General features: G+C 38.5%; 2 protein-coding genes across 2 annotated transcripts; one reads left to right on the plus strand and one right to left on the minus strand.

The window, feature by feature from the left end:
- Positions 1-792: 792 nt before the first annotated feature.
- On the minus strand, positions 793-19,694 carry vwa11 (von Willebrand factor A domain containing 11). The gene is made up of 18 exons (XM_020083731.2): positions 19,452-19,694; positions 8,884-9,076; positions 8,249-8,385; positions 7,989-8,133; positions 7,666-7,759; positions 6,551-6,679; positions 5,802-5,988; positions 5,535-5,704; positions 5,255-5,367; positions 5,007-5,123; positions 4,730-4,903; positions 4,382-4,511; positions 4,094-4,246; positions 3,795-3,887; positions 2,987-3,258; positions 2,648-2,781; positions 1,520-1,679; positions 793-1,430 (listed from the first exon to the last, which is right to left on the minus strand). The coding sequence occupies exons 2-18, from the start codon at positions 9,067-9,069 to the stop codon at positions 1,050-1,052; spliced, it is 2,775 nt and encodes a 924-aa protein (XP_019939290.2). The 5' UTR covers positions 9,070-9,076; positions 19,452-19,694; the 3' UTR covers positions 793-1,049.
- Positions 14,537-16,218, plus strand: LOC109627259 (prostaglandin D2 receptor 2). The gene has a single exon (XM_020083733.2). The coding sequence runs from the start codon at positions 14,679-14,681 to the stop codon at positions 16,083-16,085; it is 1,407 nt and encodes a 468-aa protein (XP_019939292.2). The 5' UTR covers positions 14,537-14,678; the 3' UTR covers positions 16,086-16,218.
- Positions 19,695-20,334: the final 640 nt, after the last annotated feature.

The following is a 20,334-nucleotide window of genomic DNA, read 5'->3' on the forward strand; positions in this document are numbered from 1 at the left end:
CCCAACATTCTAGTGGAACAGAGATGAATGTTGAATGAAAAATTACATCAGTAAACACAGCAGTGTCCTTTTGCAGGAACAATGTTATGGTCACGCCACTTTCTTGAGTTTTCAGAAGAGCCAAGGAGCTGAAGACTTTGTCTCTACCAACTTATCATTGTCGCAAATCTAATGTTACAAGCGTCATCGATCTCCTGACGAAGTCCATAGAAACGGCAGAGAGTCTCACTTGGACATTTGCGTTCACACATGCACCTCTGGAGAAAATTCAGAGGAACTGTGGAGTCCGGTACATGTCTGAAAGCAGCTTACGTCTGTCATACCTGCTGCTGCGAGGTTCTCTGCCTTCTGAAGGTAAGACCCCAACTGTGCTAAACAGTTTCTTTGCTTTTATTGGATTTGTCTTTAAAAATTCTTACCACAGCACACCAACTGTACCATGTGCACTAAACAGTTTGCCTTTGGGCAATGAATGAAAGTTTTATTATATACAAATGTCAAATATGTCCATAGAAGATTATTTACTGTACATCCATGTTCTTCCATGATGAATGTGGCTATAATGATGATAATTATTAACTCAGATAATCAACTGACTTTTTTTCCTGCTTCCCCTTAACATATCATATCTATTATAGCACTTTGCAAGAAAAGTTACATGAATGCAATGGTAAATTTGAATGGGTAAATCTTAAGTGTGTCTTCCTTTGCATAGCACAGAAATGCCATTATCTGGATGGCTATGATTCATCATAAAATGCTTCTTTACAATGACCACATTGCAACCAAAGATTTGTCCCAAACCTTTTTATTGCACATATCTTGTTTTTTTAATCTAAACATTAAAATGTTTCTTAAAGCAGTGGTTGATGAATATTTACTTTATTGGTTCTTGTGTTTTATTTAAGTACTTTACGATGACCATCACCAGCCGAAAGTTTCACTCTATGACAGAAGAACATTGCAACGAATTTAGGATAAAGATTATTACTGCATCCAATACCTGCAGCTTTCAATCACAAAACATTGAGCAACCTGTACTGAAGCCTTTAGGGTCTTACTACCAAGGTAGACACCAGCAGGCAAAACCACAGTGACACTGACAGAGTTAAAGCAGGCTGGCCACTGGAACGAACAATGGAGTGATAGCATTTTCCCACATTGCCCACTTCATCCACAGCTATGAACTCAACAATCTGTGAGCAGCAGGAGGCGTTGTATTCTGTTTGGATGATGGTATTGTTCAGGGGGGTATATGAGAGGGTTCCATTACCCTTTCGCAAGATTATGCGTTCTATCCCAGTGCCATTTCCATCTGTAAGGTTGGCAGAGAACTCCCATTGGAAAAGTTCACATGCAGACATGTCTTGAGGGCATTCATTAGCCAGCACTTTAACCCCTTCACACACAGGCGGAGCAAGATCTGTAATCTGGACAGAAAGGGGAAAAATACATTTATGCATGGAGGGCTGCTAAGAGAATATTTTCACATAAACACATGCAGGATGTATCTGGTTACCTTGGTAACAACAGACATTCTTAGAACAACATAATTGGAGTCGGCACCAGTGGATGATCTGGCTTCCATAGTCAGACTGACATCAGTGCCTGATGGTGTTCCGGCTGGTGGTGTAATGGTCAACGTATCATTGATGAGTTCTCCAGTTGTCAAGGTGAGGCTGTCAAGGAAAGACAGAGAAAAATAACCCTTCTTGGTTACAGGAACTAATTGTGTGCAATACAATTATTTCTTTTTTGACTTTAAAGCTGTAGGGAGTGAGAGGCAATTTGGGGCCAAGTAATGCCTTTGGGAATTGTAATAATACACAGCTCACCCTTACCTTGACTCCAGTTGATGAAGGTGGGGTGAAACTACACGGAAGTTACTTTTACACACCACACCGGATCAAAACAACCTCTATTTTGGTTTTATACTTTTATACTGTTCAGTCAGTTTTAATCAGGGTTTTTAAGGAAAGCAGGATGGGTAATTGAGATTTTAAGAGACAATTACATTTTTTGGCATTATATATTTTTCACACCATGTCCTTGTATGTGGCATTTGTAAGGCTCCACCATGCTGCTGGTAAGCTTAGCACAAATGGCTCAGTCCATTTGGTGAAGAAAAATCTCTGTCTTCACATCACTAAAGTTGACTCATTAAAAGTTCAATGTGTAGAATTTAGTAATATCTAGTGGTGAAGTTCCGTTGTTTTCTCAGATCTCAAAAGGTGTTTAGTTTGTCCACTTTGGACCACTTTAAAAACATGGAGGCCTCCATGTTTTAGGGCCAATTCTAAGGTAAAGAAAACCACAATATGTACAATTTAGATGAAACACACTAGTTAAAACATTACTAAGGGTATTTTATATTCAACTTCTGCCAATAGATCACTTTTAAACTTAATCTTACATACTAAACCTTTTACATTATATCTGGTTTGTTTAATCTGCACAGACAATTCACAGTTTTGTGGATTATATCTTCGTCAGGACCTGTACCTTTCTGAACTCTTAGCTTATGTCTAAAATAGTCTTGTACATAACTGTGTTTGACCTCAAGAAACTTCTGCAAGAAAAGTAAGGTATATTAAACTATTCTCATTGCTGACAGGGATATTTTATGGATTTTTTTGCTGCCCCTCACCTGCTTGGGTAGGTCATGGGGAAGTCTCTGTCATTCTTGGCGATGATGGAGTATTGACCACCAGGTCCCTGGGTCATTACACTGAATGGGAGCTCTAACGGTTTTCCTGGCTCCATGTTGCTGGCAACCACAGCCTAGAGAGAGAGAAAAAGTAAGAAAAGAACAAGGGAAAGAGAAGAAGAGTGGTTCAATTATTCTCCCAAAATGCATGTTCCTATTTTTAATTGGACTTGTTTCAGTTTTTACCTACAGTATGTTTTGGATACCCCATATGGTTGCTGCCATCTATCAAACAAAACCTGCATGAATGGTTACACTGGTTGCCAGGAAGAAACATACCTGGATGTTCACTTTGGACAGGGACATCGAGGTGGTGGACTGCCTCTGAAATGCACTTTTAGACTCTGTGTCTTCTCCATTCAGAATGATCAAAAATTCCCCGTCTGGGACCGCATCAACAGTCACCAGGATGTCTCCATTGCCCAGGTCTGTCAGTGTGCTGTTGCTCACAGCCTCAGGGCCAGACACAGTTATCAGGCCAATGTTTCCCACAGTCATAGAGGACGGACCTTTCTTTCCCACTACTGAAAGCAGCAGGGTGGCAGGCTGGCCTGGGTTCCCAGAGAAAACAGGCAGAGAAACCAGGTAGGGAGAAGAATGAGAAAATGTTTTTTATGGTTAAATGTGGTTGATTGTTTCAAGAATAAACATCATATATTCAATCATGGGTGTTGAAAGGAAGCCTTGATTTTTTGGTACAATTGGTTTAAATGAGCCTTTAAAACAGCTGGAGACAACACTGAGGAAGGTTAGTATGAAGCAAAATAAAACATTTGTGGATGTTTGCAGAGGTGATCATGGGCAGTGGTAACTTACAAGGTACCTTTGGTGGCCTAACTGCATTTCACAACTAGATGGTGCTGTTATAGCACAATGGGGGCTCAGTCCACAGATAACACCTTTACAGCTATTAAATACACTGAAACCTTTTTCCACTTCTAACCATCTTGTTTTAACGCACAAGATAATAATTTGCATATTTGATATTGTTTAAACATCAAAACATTCTCTCTGATTGAAATACATGTAGATGGTGTACAACTGTAATGCTGTTTTAAAACAGTAAAACAGATTTATTGCATCTTACCTGCTTGTGGACGCCCACTCAGCAATGCATAACCTGGGTGAGGTCCCTTGAACTTTTCAACAAAGTTATAGATAAAGGTGATGATACTCTGACCTGGAAACACATGAGCATATACAGTATACAGACACACAAACAAGAAATCAGTGCATGTGCCAACTGTGACTTCCAGACTCAAACTTTGCATAGATAGATAGTGGTGGGAATAAATATGCTACTGATGAAAAAAACTGTGCAAGAGGACACAAAAAAGTGCTTTTTTACTGAAAGTGCATGTGTATAACAAATGTGTAGCATCTGACCTGTGACTTTAACTGTGTATGGTTCTCGGGATTCGATTTTGACCTTCCAGATTCCTTTGTGGTTGTCAGCATTGAGAAGAATCCTCCTCAGGTTGCCAACTGTATGAATTGTCCCCAGTTTACCACTGGTCTCAGTGTTGGATTGGCTCACACCTGCATTTGTTTAGCATGTCTTATTAGACAAAAAGATCTATTCCAACAACATTCTCAACGAGACAGAAGCACATACAACAAGTTTTACACTCAAGACTGACTGATGCAAACATGGCATTGAGACAGGTGAGCTACCTGTAGGGTTGGTCAGTGAGAAAACAACAGCGTCTGTGATGTAGATGGTGATGTTTTGAAGAGATTCGTCCAACATGAAGCTGAAGGTCTCGGTCTTGCCAGGGTTCACTGATCGCTGAAGAATAGTCACCTAACACAAGAGGAGGAAAAATGTATGATCTTCACCATATACATATGTACTTCTAAATAAGATGTTTCACTGCTACTTTTCTCTTATATCTAAGGGATACAAATTGCTTAAACAATACCTCTTAATCTGCAAAGGAATATTCCGGTGAATATCTCAAGCCAAAATGAAAATTATATCGAGATTGTTCAGGATGAACCAGTAGAACAGCAGAGTCCTACCAGGGCTGAAGTAGACGTATCACGGATGATGCTTGTGGCCTGGGGCAGCTCTTTCTTGGTCACCAGGATGGCTTGGCCTCCAGAGGCCAGAGCCAGTTCCTTGTATTGTTGAAAGGCACCACCTGTGGTTGAGCGACGGCGCCTCCTACTGTAGCTAGTCATGAAGAATGACACCTGTAGAGATTGATGTGGAAATCAAGCCTGCTGCCTTTCAAGTTCAGTTAGTGTAAATACACTGTCTGACTGTTTGTCATAACTGGTGTCAGTCAGAGTTTACCGTTGACTTGGTGCGCCTGATGAGGGCAATAATTGTGTCCTTGAGTTCAGAGTCTTTCGCTGCAGCATCAGTGAAAACATAGATGTGAGAGCCAGATGGAGCGCCAGTCAGAGCCAACTGTAGAAAATAAATGGACCTACTCAGGTTATTCTGAATCACTACCGTCTTTTGGGGATGCATAAAAAAACATTTCACCTCTAATTAATTAAAATCCAAGTTACAGTAAGACACCAGCATAGCTGTAGTACCTGAATTCCTGACAGACACATCTCAGGCATATCGCCCCCTCCTCTTGGTTTGAGTTTCGCGATTTCTTCTTTCATTTTATCAGGATCTGATGTTCTAATCATGGGTCCAAACTCTACATAAGAAAACACATTTTTAAACTTAATCCTACACAACCACTGTGACTTCTAATTAACCACTAAAATATAGCTATTATCAAAACTATACAGTCATATAAAACATGCTATGGCATAGGGGTCTATTATAGACTAAACATCGTCAGTGGGGAATCAGAAATTATACCGGGGTCATTGAAGGGCACCAGGATGTACTCAGAAGGCTCATCCTGCGTTCCTTTTTTGCTGTCAATCATTTCATTGACAACCGCCCTGGCTTCGGCGATGTCATCAGACATACTGCCTGTGGTGTCAATAACAAAGCACACAACAGCTGAGCGGGCAATTCCCATCGTTCTGTGAGAGGGAAAATATATTATAGAAATGTCAAACCGTTTTCTTTCATTAATGTAGATTACGAAAGTAGATACTTTTTCATATCTCATCATCATACCTAAGGAATTCTTCATTCCCGACAGCTAAGCGGATGTTCTCCACTAGCTGTTGGCTTGCAGTTGTGGCTATATTCACAGCAGCATTGTGTTGGGCCACGTTGTCAAAGCGACGCTCATCTTTGCTGATGCCACCGCGGGGAGCTGTTGTGCTGGATAGGTCACCTGCACCTCCATGACTACATTTACCTGGCACAGGACAGAAGGGACAGTTAGAACTTTTACTACTTGGTACAGATGAATTAATTTGTCTTGTTTTCCCGGTAGGACAAACCTGATTTTAAACAATGAGTTCTAGGAGTATACAGTATCAAATGATGATGTATAGGTTAACCATGATATCTAAATTACCTACAGTGTAAAGGAATAGTTAAACATTTTAGGAAATACACATATTTTACAAGAATTAGACAAAAACATTGAAACCATCCACACTCTCTGCACTATTAAATATGAAACTAGTACAGCCCCACTTCAGTGAAAATTGCTCAGTCCAGTTCATGGATGGTTGTTCAGTGCTACATTTCAGTGCTACATTTTTTAAATGGTATAATTTTATTGATCAAACACTCCATATCATAGATATTCATAATAATAACCCTTTTTTGTGCATACTCAAAAGAAATCTAAACCAGCAAACATGCTTGAAACATACCCTGTAGTGTTGACTTTGATAAGTGACTAGAACTGTCACTTGTGTTTATTGATAATGTATTTGAATATGGTTCAAACGTTTGTTTGTCACTGTTACCTTGAGGCTTGGATGAATAGAAGACTCCCATGTAGCCTGATGTAAGTTTCATTTCTTGTAGGATGTCGGGAAGGATGGAGTTGGGGCATGTTCCACTTTCACAGTCGCTGCAGGTCGGAGTGTTGACATCTACATAAGCCAAGCGCAAATAAGATGAGGGATAAAAAAGCAAGTTCAGACCAAGGTAAATAGACATTGCTTCATTTCATAACTTGCTCAAACTGTTACTCACATACTCACAAATAATGTGAGTATGTATTTGGATAATTCACAAAAAACTGTGTGTTTGGCAGTTGATTATTCTTCAAGTGGATTATTTTGCTTCTACTGCTGTCTGTATTTTACAACAGTAAGAGGATTGTAATTCCTTTTGTTTGTCAAGCTTGAAATATTTTTTTCTTTGAAAAAACTAAAACATCCAGGTAACAATACAATAATTTCCCAGCTAATGATTGACTTTTACCTACTAATTCCACAATTGTCTTTGTCTGTCTGTATGTGGATCTCTTGCAAACATCTTATCACCTTCACACTTAACATGTGTTTTTTCAATGGCCCAGGGAAGTACAGTGTTAAATTTGGTATGATTTTGACTCATGATATATTCTATATTAATAAACAGGTATCAGTGCTCTTTAGCAGTTAGTGGTTGCTTCAGTCTGTGGACAGTGTTGAACATGTCTTCTTCTATGTCCTCTGATAAAGTACAACAGCAGTTGGCCACTGGCAGTCTCAATAAACTCTGTCCCACCAGATCATTTTGAAGATTAGATTTTTCTAATTTCACCATATCAGACTGAGACAGACAGACAGACAGACATGGCTGTTAGAGGTGCTGATCTCTGCCATGGCAGCAACATTAATAGAATAACTGATTTCTCTGCAAAATAGGAGCATAACATTTGTTTTGTTACTGTGTCACTGGTTATCCAATAATAAAAAGCACCAGCTGATCAGAATTTCGCGCTCTCCATGGCATGAACACTATTGATTTGCTCTCAGATTGAATTGAACCAGTTTACAATTATATGACTATTACCTAGTTGATGAGCCCATAATCAGCACATACACAGTCCCTCTGTGAGAATAATAAGTTCACAAGCTTGTACACAGACCTGCCAGGTTTTCAAGTGGCAGATCTGGACGTAAGAGGTTGATGTACGGCTCTGTGTATCCCAGCTCCACCCAGTTACTGTGGCTGTAAAAGTCCTGGAAAATACATGGAAACACACATTAACCCATTTATACATATAGGCAGGTTTCATATTCAGTATTTATACACACAGTTAAATTCAAATGATCTTTTCTTTCTTGTAGTTTCTATATTCTCTTGTTCTGCCTCCTGTTGCCTTCATCATAATGCTCTCCAGTCTCTTTGTTATTCTAGCGCCTTCATTATTTTGTTTCTAAACTTCTTTATGCCTCATTACTCTCCAACCTGTAGTGTGTGAAGGACACGGCCCAGTGTTTCTCTGGCAGCCTGGAAGTTCTCCTTGCGAATGTTCGCCTTAATGGCCACCATGCCCTTCGTGATTAGGCCACGTCCCTCTAGGAACGTCTCTGAGTTAAAGTGGTGTGGAGCACTGGAAGAATTTTTCACAAGAAAAAATGTTGTTTACAGGCAAACCACATTTAAAGCTTTGTAATACACACGCTGTAGCATTATTTTGTTATTTTATTAAATAACTGTTTATTAACCTGGCGACAAAGTCACGGTCTACCAGTCCATTCTGGGTGTAGATTTCTTGAAGAGCAGTGTGAAACTTGGCCCCTGACACTTGTCCTGTTGCTGTGGGTCCGAGACAGGCCTGAACCAGCTCCTCAGGAGATGAACCCTGGAGGCAGAAAAGACCATTGATACTAACAATGCAGCCAAGCAAAGAGTATGGTGAAGTGATTGGAAAATTGTGAAGTTGTGCAAAATATGACTCCCATAAGCCTCAGCTACATTCCTCGCTTTGATGGGAGGATTGATACCACTCCTACTTTTGTGAGAAGCTACAACCAGCAGCTATTATCCTGCCTTTGTCCACCAGTCACAATTTCTTCATGCTATGCTAAGCTATACTGTTGGTTGTAAGCAACTAAAAGGAAGAAGCAAGTTTCCCCAAAATTTGCACTATTCCTTTCAAAATATTGTATGGGACAAACCACAAAATGAACATCTGTCCAGTGCCATATTACCCTTTTTGCTTTATATGAATAATTTGACTTTTTAATTTAACATACCACACAAGTATGTTCAAATGTGGTTGAATGTCTGAATGTCTATATGTGTATGTCTGAGAGTGCATGTTTGTGCATGTTGTGACTAGGTTTACTTTCTATCCTACCGTGGGTTTGAACTCGTGACCGGCTTCCTTGATTACCATCTCACAAGCCTTGGACACTTCTTGCAACAGAGCCGTTCCTGTGATGCTGACATGAGAGGAAATCCCACCCCCGATGGAGAGAAATGCCACAGTGGTCCTTGCTAACAGGACCAAGCTGAGCAGGGCTACTTGCAAGACTGACATCATGATTAATCTGCAGGAAGAGAAGGTAATACTCAGTCATTATCAGTCAATGACATGCTGGAAAAAAAATGTAAATGTCATGTAGTGTAGTTTCCGTTTACATATTTCTGCATACTTTTTTTTCCAGATTCATATAAGGTCACTTATAAGGTGACCTTTGACCACTTAAATGTTATCACTTTAGTCCAAGTGATAACTAAGATGTTTTTTGAGTCCACCGTTACCTTTGACCACCGAAATTGAATCAGGTAATCAGCAGGTCCAAGTGATTTGTGCCAGATTTTATGAAATTCCCTATGGGCAGTCCTAATATATCACATTCACAGTAACATGAGGTCACTGTGACTTAGACATTTGACCTCCGGGCACCAAAATCGAATCTGTTCATCATCAGTACAAATTAACGTTTGTGCCAAATTTGAAGACTTTCCCTCAAGCTGATCTTAAGATATCATGTTCAAAACTGTACTGTAAAGCGCTTTGGGTGGTCATCAAGACTAGAAAAATGCTATATAAATATAGACCATTTACCATTTACCTTTGACCTCCAAGATCTAATCAGATCAAATGAATATTTGCACCAAATTTGAAGAAATACCCTCAAGGCATTCTTGAGATATTGTGTTCACGAGAATGGGACAGACAAACAACCCGAAAAAACAATGTCTCTTGCTACTCGCTGTGCTGGTAGTGGGAGTAAAAAACATAGGGTTTAGATTAAGCAACAGTCTGGTTTAAGGGAAATAAAACATGACAATGATGAAAATACTCAGGGATAAAATCATATTTGAAAACTGATAGTTATTAGCTACAATAAAAAAATATGTAAGGAAGGTAAAATAAACTGTTTTATACAAACAGCATACTGATAATGGTGATGTAGAGGAGCTATGTGTGTTTGTCTGCATTCTTCCAAACATCCTGGTGCTTTTCACAGAATAAAGACATTTTCTATTTGAACCCCTATGAGATTATTTCGTAACCCAGCACTATGTCCAGAGATTCTTTTGTTAGCGCACAGCAAAATAATGTGTCACTTTCACCCTCCATTAAAATATATTTTCTTCAAATTATAATATTTAGACTAAATATTATATGTTATAAATATATTATACATTTTATAATATTAGATATGTTTTATCATTTTTTTTAATGTTGTAACTTGTTGACTGGAAAAAAATTGAAATACAATCATACCTTGATGTTTGTAATGATGTCTTCAGAGAAATGCAGCCTCACCGTCTAACTACAGGTGCATACTGCATAGTAACATTTACTTTATGTAATGGAGGGTGGGGAACATAGTGGAACACACCCACGAGGCAATAAAGTGTAATTTCACACAATGAAATTAATGAAATATCAACTTATCTCGGAAATATGGAAGCCTTCAACTTTACTATTTGAAAGGGTTTAAACAAAGGTAGGGCAGGTTAAATGTTTGCCTGCTTCATGCATCTGAAGTTTCATGTGATAAAATGTATTTTCCTATAAAGGAACCCTGCAGGTCATTCTTGTCACTACGACCTGTGTCCAGGATATACAGGACTTAGTCAAAGCTTGCTAGGAGCTGGGATGGATTAAGGTCTTATCTGTTCTGAGGTTAAAGTGCAACATTTTCTCAGGGCTGCTCTGCCCTTATTTGTATTGCTGAAGACTTACTTTCAAGAATGCATTGACATATAATATACAATCTAATTCAAAATGTATGAAATCCCAAGAAAAATTATACAGACATTTTTTTTAGCAGCATCAGTGTAAAAATGTTTAAAAATATAATTTGGAACCTGACTCCACAGCTTTACACATGACTGCACTCATCTCAATGTGATAGTCGATGACTAACACTCTGGAACAAGTACGAGGTCAGATGTCAACTAGTTAACATAAGATTACAGTACAATCTAGAATGGCGCTCACTAAAGTACATACCTCCCATTTAAACTGAATCAATCTGCTACAAATTTCACACACTTTTTTTTCATCATGAATTATTTCTTTAATTAATTAATTCCTGGATCCCCCCCCCCCCCGGTCCAGATACACACCAACATTTAACGGATTCTTCCCTGACCCATACCACATCCTTCCACCAAGTTTCGTGGGGATTCGTCCTGTAGGTTCGGTGTAATCTTGCTCAAACACAAACAAACATGGGTGAAATAAGAACCTTCCTTTAAAGTCACACTAGACTCTCTCTCATTTTTACATGTAAAGTTATATCCATTAACCTTGCAGAAAGTTCAGTTCCTAGCATTAAAATCCTACAGATCACCTCACTTCAGCTCCTCTCAGATCCACTGGTCCAAAGATTACCAAGGGAAGAGACAATGCAGTCACACAGAGAGCAAGCAGATGGGGTTGGAAAGAAGCTGTGCTATAGGAGAGAAATTATTAATGTTGAAGAGTTAGTGAAAATGAGAGATTAGAAAATGGGAAAAGAAAGTGAGAAAAAATCTGTTGCAACCAGATTGAAGAGGTACGAACAGGAAGAGCTTAGTATCATATGAAACAGGGGTAGGCCTAGTCTCTCAAACAAATAAAAAAAGAACTGCCTAAAATGAAACCATCTTTGAGATACATGTTTTTGACATGTCCCATCCACTAACACGGAGGTGGCAGGATTAATGGCTTAACCTGCAGCCAGCCACTATGTGGTGATCAAGATGCTAGAGAGCTGTCATGTCGTCCAGCTTTATATACAGTCTATGGTTTCAGAACACAAATCAGGTATATTAATAGGACTAGTGATGTTTACCAGCAGATGGTGACAGAGACATTTTGTAACCAAGAAACCAAACACCATTTCCTTCTTATCGCTTTGCTCTAAGATACAGTAACCTGTAAGTCATATTTAAATGCTGTTGTTGAGGGCAGATGACGACTGTCTGGTCAATAACACAGACTGTCTGCCTGTACAGTGTGTCATTGTGGATATTTCAACACAGTCTGAAGAACCAGGGGAACTAGTTCACACAAGTCGTCTTGGTATGATGTAGGACAGACAGGGTTGTCACACATATCATATTTCAGTCTCTGATGGGACTTTCTGATTTTGTCTCTTGTGCTCATGAGATTTTCTCCGTTACTTGTCTGAGTGGAAACATTAGTTAATCTATCTTCATGCGGTCATCCACTCATGAGATATGAATCACTGTACGGGGTGGAGCAATGGGCGGTGTATGTGAACAGTATTTGAATGATTCTCACTTTTCTTCCTCCTCTGAGCGCCAGCACATCTAGGTGAGTGTTATTTAAACTTCTAATTTAGTTTAGTTTACAGGATCATGATGATTTAGCAGCAGTGTTTTGTTTCTATTCTATTTTCCATATACTATATGGAAATTAACTTTCCTTGTTTAAAAACAGCAGTAAAAAAATCAGCAGAATTTGCTGAACGCAAGTCTCATCCCAATTATTAACTTAAAATTAAGTCAAATAAAATTGTGTAATTGAGCCATATTCCTGACTTCCTTGTTAATAAGCTTGTAACAATGAGTTATCATATTATAACTTTCAGGTTATAACAAGATCAATTCTATACTCTTATAACAGGGAAAGTCTCTTTTTTACCATGATAAGTACTGTGTATGGGCGATACCAAACCTTTTTTCTGGCATTATCAGTGCATTTAATAATGATGCTGACTTTTCTTGGTTTTGATCAAATTCTTTGTTTAAGTCTTTTGTTTCATCGTTGTCTTTTTATGATACTTTACATATATTAGTGTTATGTTTTATCATACCTTTACATTTCTTATTGTTAATATTTGGTTGTTTTTAGTGTTGTTTTTGTAATCCTCTTTTTACCCCCACAGGTATGTTTTAATTGATTTTATTATATATTATTTTTTACATTTGACTGTCCAGTTTCCTATCCAAACATGGTTGCAGGTTTGGTTATGAATTTCATGTATTTCCTTTAAATGTAGGAAGAACTGATTCAATGATGATGCAAGATACTGTTTGTAATTAGTTCCTATCATGTTGTATAATGTACAGCATTATTCTTTTGATTTTAATAGTAGAAGTTCAGTTTTCTGTGAGAAAGCAACTTTTAAGACATTATATTGTGTATGCACTCAGTTGCTTGTTTATTATGTATGTATGGACAAAACCTATGCAGTCTAGTAAATGTGCTGCAATAAATCCCACCCTCACTGAGGTGGTTGTGTTTTCTTTTATCCATGAAACTGGTTTACAGAGATATTGGTTCGGTTTTATGGACCTCATAAAGGCTGTATTTTATGGTACTGGTAAATTTTATTGCACCACACTGTGATGAGCTTCTAATATTCTTTAAACCCCATTTATATCTCTGAGAATGAGAAATAGTTGCTAGGTGTCCGGAATAAACGGGCAATTTAGTCTATATATTAAATGTCAAAAGTGCCCAAAGAGAGCAGTCAAAATAGCAAAGTTAAACACAAGTAGAAAGAGCTAAATGTTGTTATAATGTTAATTTCAACATTAGGTGCACTGCTATGAGTGTAAACATAGGCACAGGTACATGCATACTGACACACATACACAACTCTATATTCATGCCATTAAAAGTATTCATTAATAGAATTAAAAGCTGTTTCAACAGCAGGGAGCATCGGTTGAGCTGCTTAGTGTCTCACATCGACCTTTATTATTCTCTGTACTGCTCAGTACTTCCCATATCTGCTTATCATATTTTGGTTATTCAAAATATATCATAGTATGAATGCCTTTTTGTCCTGGTACAACTGTTAACTGCACTGCACTTGAGGGGAAAACAGTCAGCATTGTGTCATGAATATGAGACATGACTAAGTTACCATGGCAATGGCTGTCTAGTCTACTATCAATATTTGAGGATAGGTTTTAACTGAATAAATATAGACTTAAATGGTTATGTTTTAGTATTCGTGGTTATGTATTTGTATTCTTTGACTGGGTCAAGACTATTTCTGGACATGCAGTCAACTAAAACTTCACCAAAAAAGCAAGGTGACTACATATGATAACAAACAACAATCATATTTGATAATGACTAAATAAAAAATAAATACAAATACCTGAATTAAAATGATATACTGATAAATCTTACCACAAATAATACTTAAATCTGTAAAAAGCTAGCTGACATCCAAGCAAAAAGACTGTATTGCTTTCCTTAGTATGTGTAGTTGCTCAAGAGTTGGTATGTGGTTACACCATTGCAACAGGCTTCAACATGTTCTTATCAGGAATACGATGTTTTGTCATTTGTTGTTGAAAACCTCTCATTTGATACACAAAAGTGATGGTTGCATCAAATAAAGAGTAAACGAATAAGCCTCTACTTCTTTAACTTCTATAATAACTTCTTTAATTAATACTGTACGAGAAGATCTATCATCACAATCATGTCAATCATGTTTAAAATCTTGTCATCAACTTAAAGACTTTTAGTGCAGTTTTGCCTACAGTTTCCTTGGCAGCAAAGTCCATTTATAATCATGATTATTTCATTTAATCAGAGTCGGAGGAAAGGAGGTGGTTGTTTATCAGCTGTCAACAGGTAAAGGCAAATCTACTGATAATACACAGCCTACAAAGCAAGAAGAGGCTTGTGAGCACCAGTTTTGGATCAGTTCTCCATTAATGGATCTCCTTATCTGTGTTTTTTCTTTCAGAGCACAGATGTCAAACACCAGCAGAGAGCTCTTCTGCCCCCTGCTGCAGGACATGCGGGAGCATAGCAATAACAACAACAGTCAGGCCAATATGGTGGTGATTTGCATCCACAGTCTGTTCTCCTGCTTGGGGATTCTTGAAAACGCTCTGATCCTCTGGGTGGTTGGCTTCCGCCTTCAGCACCGCACCGTCGCCTCCATCTGGGTGCTCAACCTGGCCCTGTCTGACTTCCTAGCCACCCTGACACTCCCCCTCTTCACATCTTACCTTTACCACTCCCACAGCTGGGAGCTTGGCAAGGCGCTCTGCAAGACACAGGCTTCCATCTTCTTCATAAACATGTTTGTGTCAGCCTTCCTGCTGGCCGCAATTTCACTAGACCGCTTGCTTCTTGTAGTTAAGCCAGTGTGGAGCCAGAATCATCGGTCAGTGGCAGGAGCATGGAAGGTGTGTGGATTAGGTTGGCTATGGGCTGCACTGAATACAATACCTTACACCGTGTTTCGCTCGGTAACTGAGAAACCGAGGGGAGGAAATTTGTGCTATCATAATTTTGCTTTGATTTTATCCTCCCAAGCAACACTGAAGAGAGACTGTGAAGTTAGACAGGCAGCAACAGCCATCTCCAAGTTGCTGCTAGCATTCTTTTTTCCCTTGGTGGTGATTGCAGGGAGTTACATCCAAATAGGTCTCAAGCTGAGAAGCAGGAGCAGAAGGAGGAAGCAGAGCACCACCAGACAAACAGATCTACTGATCATGTCAAACAAAGACCGAGCATCAGGAGCTACAAACACAAAAACTAACTTCCTTAAGTCTCTGTCCTCGAGTCCAACTTTAGCTTCGACGCCAACTACCATCTCTAATCAGACCAATCTGGGCCAGATGTCCCAGAGCTTCATCAGAATGGTGACATTTGTGATCACTGCATTTGCACTGTGCTGGGCTCCCTATCACATCTTCTGCATCATCGAGCTAACGGCACATTACTGGAAGAGCAATCGCAAACTGGTGGAGGTGGGGCTTCCCCTCGCTACAACCATCGCATTCTTAAATCCAGTGTTGAACCCCATTCTGTACGCCTTCAGCTGTCCACACTTCTGCGTAAGAATACGACAGAGTCTAGGAGCAGTGTTTGACGGACTGGTAGAAGAGGACAGAGGGTTCCTAATCACTCAAGGAAAGACCATAAAAGCTCATATAAGGCAGAAAAGCAGTCAAGATGTGAGCCCTGTGACACCAGGGTCATTGAAGAGGTCATTATCACCCTGTCAATCACCTGTTATCGGACATGCACTCCCTCTGCCTTTGGCCTCTGAAAACCCTGAAGATCCTCACATGGACAAAACAGGACAAGAATCAAAAATTGAGATGTAGCAAAGCTGAGGTCCCACTTGGTTTTAGGGTTACATTTGAATTAATGGAATGATAGATGTACATACTTCCTAGTGTACATGTAAGCTTAATTTGGTCGATGGACTTGGACATATTGCATTTAAACTGAGGCTACTGCAAAATGTACTAAAGACAGGAGCCGGCAGGAAGGTTTGTGTACTTTTTTAGCCTTGCTTGGCTACATGGCTCTACAGCTACAGACAGAAATGTCAATCCGTTGATGGGTTGGTCCACGACTTCGGTCCAGACTAAATGTCTCACCAACTATTTCTCCACCTATCATCCAAGAGCTGCTTATAGAGGCTAAACTGATAACATGTGTCCAAGAGGCTTCTTCAGTTTAATTAGCCAGGGCTTGTTAGTAAAGAACAGATTCATATCTTGTGGCCACAAGTTATTTATATTATTCCCACAACTATATAACTTGTGGCCATGATATATTATCTTATTCGCAAGCATTATAATTTCATGACCACCAGACAGACTCCACAGGCTGACATATTTAGTTATATTAAAATATCTTGTTAACTATTGCTGTAAAGTTAGGAACAAGCATTCCAAAGAATGGGTTAAAGAAATCCTAACGGGAGGAGTAAAGGAAGAAAATAACAATCGTAAATAATACTTTAAAAGTCATTTTTCTGATATTTTTCATGTCAATTCATGAGAATTCATATGTAGTTTATTCTCTTTTGGCCCCGTAAGTGTATCCAACTGAAATGAAAAATGAAAATCTGATGGAAATTGTGATAAAGGGACAAGATCATCAGTGCTCATGTAACAACTACTGTTGGAAATTGAGTGCCCATGCTATGCCCATTCTGGCCACCAGGCAGCAGTATAGCCCTGATTGCATAAACAGACATGAAATTATATAGTAGGATTATGCTTTTCAGGTCCTGTAATCCAGGAGCTTTTTTAAATCTGAACAGCTGAACGTCAGGCCACCTTTCTTAGTGATTGGATTTCATCATGTCTGATATCCATTTTGATTGACTGTCTCACTGCCGCCGCCACAATCGTCTGGTTCCATCAGACTCAATTGTAAACACGTGGCCACACAGGCCGAGGTGTAATTTAGGCCACAGCAGCACAAGGCGGTAGTTGTAATTTGGTGAGAATAGATCCAGAATATAAAGACAGTGCAGGATTAAACTTTAACAGGTCAGACTGACATACGAAGTTCCAGCAGTTTATCTTTCTCTGTCTCGCTCTCTCTTTTCATACATTTTTCTTTTTTTGCTCTACAGAAAATGCCAGAGAAAGGGGAGGAGAAAATACAGAAAAACAACATACATATAATTGAATTGTTTGAAATGTGTTAGATGTGAAACATGTCCATTGCAGAACTGGACTATAATGAATGTAGAGGCACAGGATCAGCTGGTATCTTATTGGTCAATTTGCCAGAATGAACTGCATCTTACATGGTATATACATGGTGTATACAAGTATAACTCAAGTTCAGCATGTTGTGCCCTTCACTGGTAATTTATCAGCTCTTTGTCAAAAATATATTCACAATTGTTTTTTTTAATTCAAAATCTTCCACGAATTTGGCAAATTTCACATCTCATCTCAAATTTGTTGTCTGTGTAAAAATGATGGTTACATTACGATATGGTTTGAATTCCAGTGCACAGTCATATAAGCTTTTATCTAACCTTTTCCCTTGTTTTTAAGAATATGTTGATGATAAACTGAACCACTCAGATTCTGTATTTTAACATTTTAGGGTGTTTTTCAGGGCACATGGAGGATCTAAGGCAAAATATTAACAAATCTGGAGAGGGTCATGTTTTTGTAGAAAAGTGAAATACAAGATGAGAGAGGAATGGTTGGGGAGTATTGCTTTAAGGGGGTTAAATGCACTGCCACAGTACTTATAGTTGACAGATGCTAGCTGGAGAGTTAAAGCCGAGTTACACGTCAGTGATTTCCACGTCATTGAAGACCATTTGTTTGTTGATAAAAAGTTGTCTTCTGCATAACAGAGGTAGAGAGTGATTCATTTACACCATCAATCTTCAGGCAATTCCAAATGATTCCTTAGAGAAATGTTGAGCTTTTAAATTTAAAGAAACAAAAACCACATGTCTCTGTCTCACAATTCTATTTTTGAACAATGAATGCTTTGGTTTTTGTGATGTTTGATGGAGAAAGTGTTGCACATAGATGAACTGTATGAATGTGTGTGTGAATGGAAAAAAAAATGATTGTACTGTAAAGCGCTTTGAATGGTCATCAAGACTGAATAAATATTGTTCATTTACCTTTTTTCATGAAAAATCTTTTTAGCTTTATGTTTTTTCTTACACACTTTACTTGTGTAACTCTTTATAGGCACAAGCTCTTGCGTTGGGAACCACAGGACCAAGCAACATAACGTTATATAATATAAAAATCAGTTCCACCTTCAGCATCTACAGTAAAACAAATATAGTAAAATGCTGCTTTCACACAGACGCTTCATTAACTATTGTATGAAGATAATAATATATCAGTCACAGGGTCACTTTACCTTTGAGCCACAGCTTCTAATTTTTGGTTGTCCAATTTACTGCACTCTTTCTTACATTATTTATTTATTATTTTTATATGCAAAACTAATAATGGATAGGTACTGGTTCTTTAATGTAATAAACTTTCTAAAAAATGTAACTTGATTAAAAGGATTTGATGACTTCTTCCACAGCTTCTGTGTTTATTCCGTCAATGCAAGTTTAGTGAAATACAACTGTTAACCGTTAACATGTTGACGTGTTCCAACCCATGAGTACTCATTAGTTATTGCTATATTATTAGATGAGTAGTCTGTCGTTATCAATGTGTTATTGTGTGGGAACTAAGTTCGCATCGGTCAGACCACACCCAACTTTGTACGCTGCCTCCATTTTGATTTTAGCGAGACACCTGTAACGTTTCATGACTTCCTCTTACAACACTGTTACACAGATGGACAGTCCTATAAATAACTGTCAGGGAACTGCCTTTGTGCTTGTTCGCACAACAGGACCATATTTTACCATGACACAGTATGTCTATATGTAGAAAAGTCTCTAGTAAAGTTTAGCTCATCTATCATGTTCGTTCTCTTGTTTATGACAAGTATTTTTTTGCTTTGTATTTGTGACATAAAGTCAACTCAGGTTGATACTGTGATTTTCATATAAGGTTGGATTCAACAATAAACTATCAACACTCAGCATAATTCCTGATTCTGTTAAATGGAGATAACTTATATCCAGAAAGTTTAACCATCTGAAAATGAAATGCACCAATACTATTTTAGTGCAAGCAGCAGAAAGTAATAAATCCACTTGCTGTGAATGTCAGTGTAATACTCACCCCTGAGCTCTCAGGTCGGACCAGGACTTGTTTCAGCTTCAAGTTTGTGAAGAGATTTCGTTCAAAAATATGCTATTCGTTGTCAGATTTTAAAAAGCAGTCGAGGATGGATGAGATATCTTCGATGATGACCTCAATTGACTATTGGTTTCTTTTCAAATGAAATACCATAGGTTTCTCAGTGCAGGCAGAGAGAGTGACTCTGCTTTGTTACAGCACGTGCAACTGTGTGTGTGTCTGTGCTGCTATGACGAGTAAATACTTGGTTTTAAAGGAGGTGGGAGTGAATGTACAACATTTCTAGTGCCAGTGAACCAGTAGCATTGTCAGAAATATTAATTTGGGTGGGTTCAATGTGGGCATGATCCAAAGGATAGAGTGATCTGTGGTTCAGCCAAAACAGTTTTTACTCTCATTCAAACATTCGTCATTATAGTATTTTAGTACTGCTGTAGTGATAGCAGCCTACTATAACGTTGCCAGATAAGTCTTAATAGTTTCAACAGATAAGTTGGCAAATTATTGCCTCATTTGATACTACAATGATTTCGCCAATAACATTACAACGCAACTGTGGAAGTCAAACATGGAGATGGTGGTCCACTCCCAGAACATGGGTACAGTTATTGTCGGTTAAGCCTTCTTGCACTTGAACATATAGTAACAGCGTGTCACTTATATTAAATAAGTAGACATCACTTATCCAATAAAACTGCACCAACATGAGATCTATGAAGTTCAGCTTCATTGATAAACTATCATTACTTTCACAACCTCTCAGCCAAGACCATTAGGTTGCACCATTCTTTTAAGAACTACTGCTACAAGCACAATTTATACAAAACTATATACAATTATAGGACCATGTTACAAAGATACCACA

This window comes from Paralichthys olivaceus, chromosome 8 (genome assembly GCF_024713975.1).
Source record: "Paralichthys olivaceus isolate ysfri-2021 chromosome 8, ASM2471397v2, whole genome shotgun sequence".
NCBI classification, from domain to species: Eukaryota; Metazoa; Chordata; class Actinopteri; order Pleuronectiformes; family Paralichthyidae; genus Paralichthys; species Paralichthys olivaceus.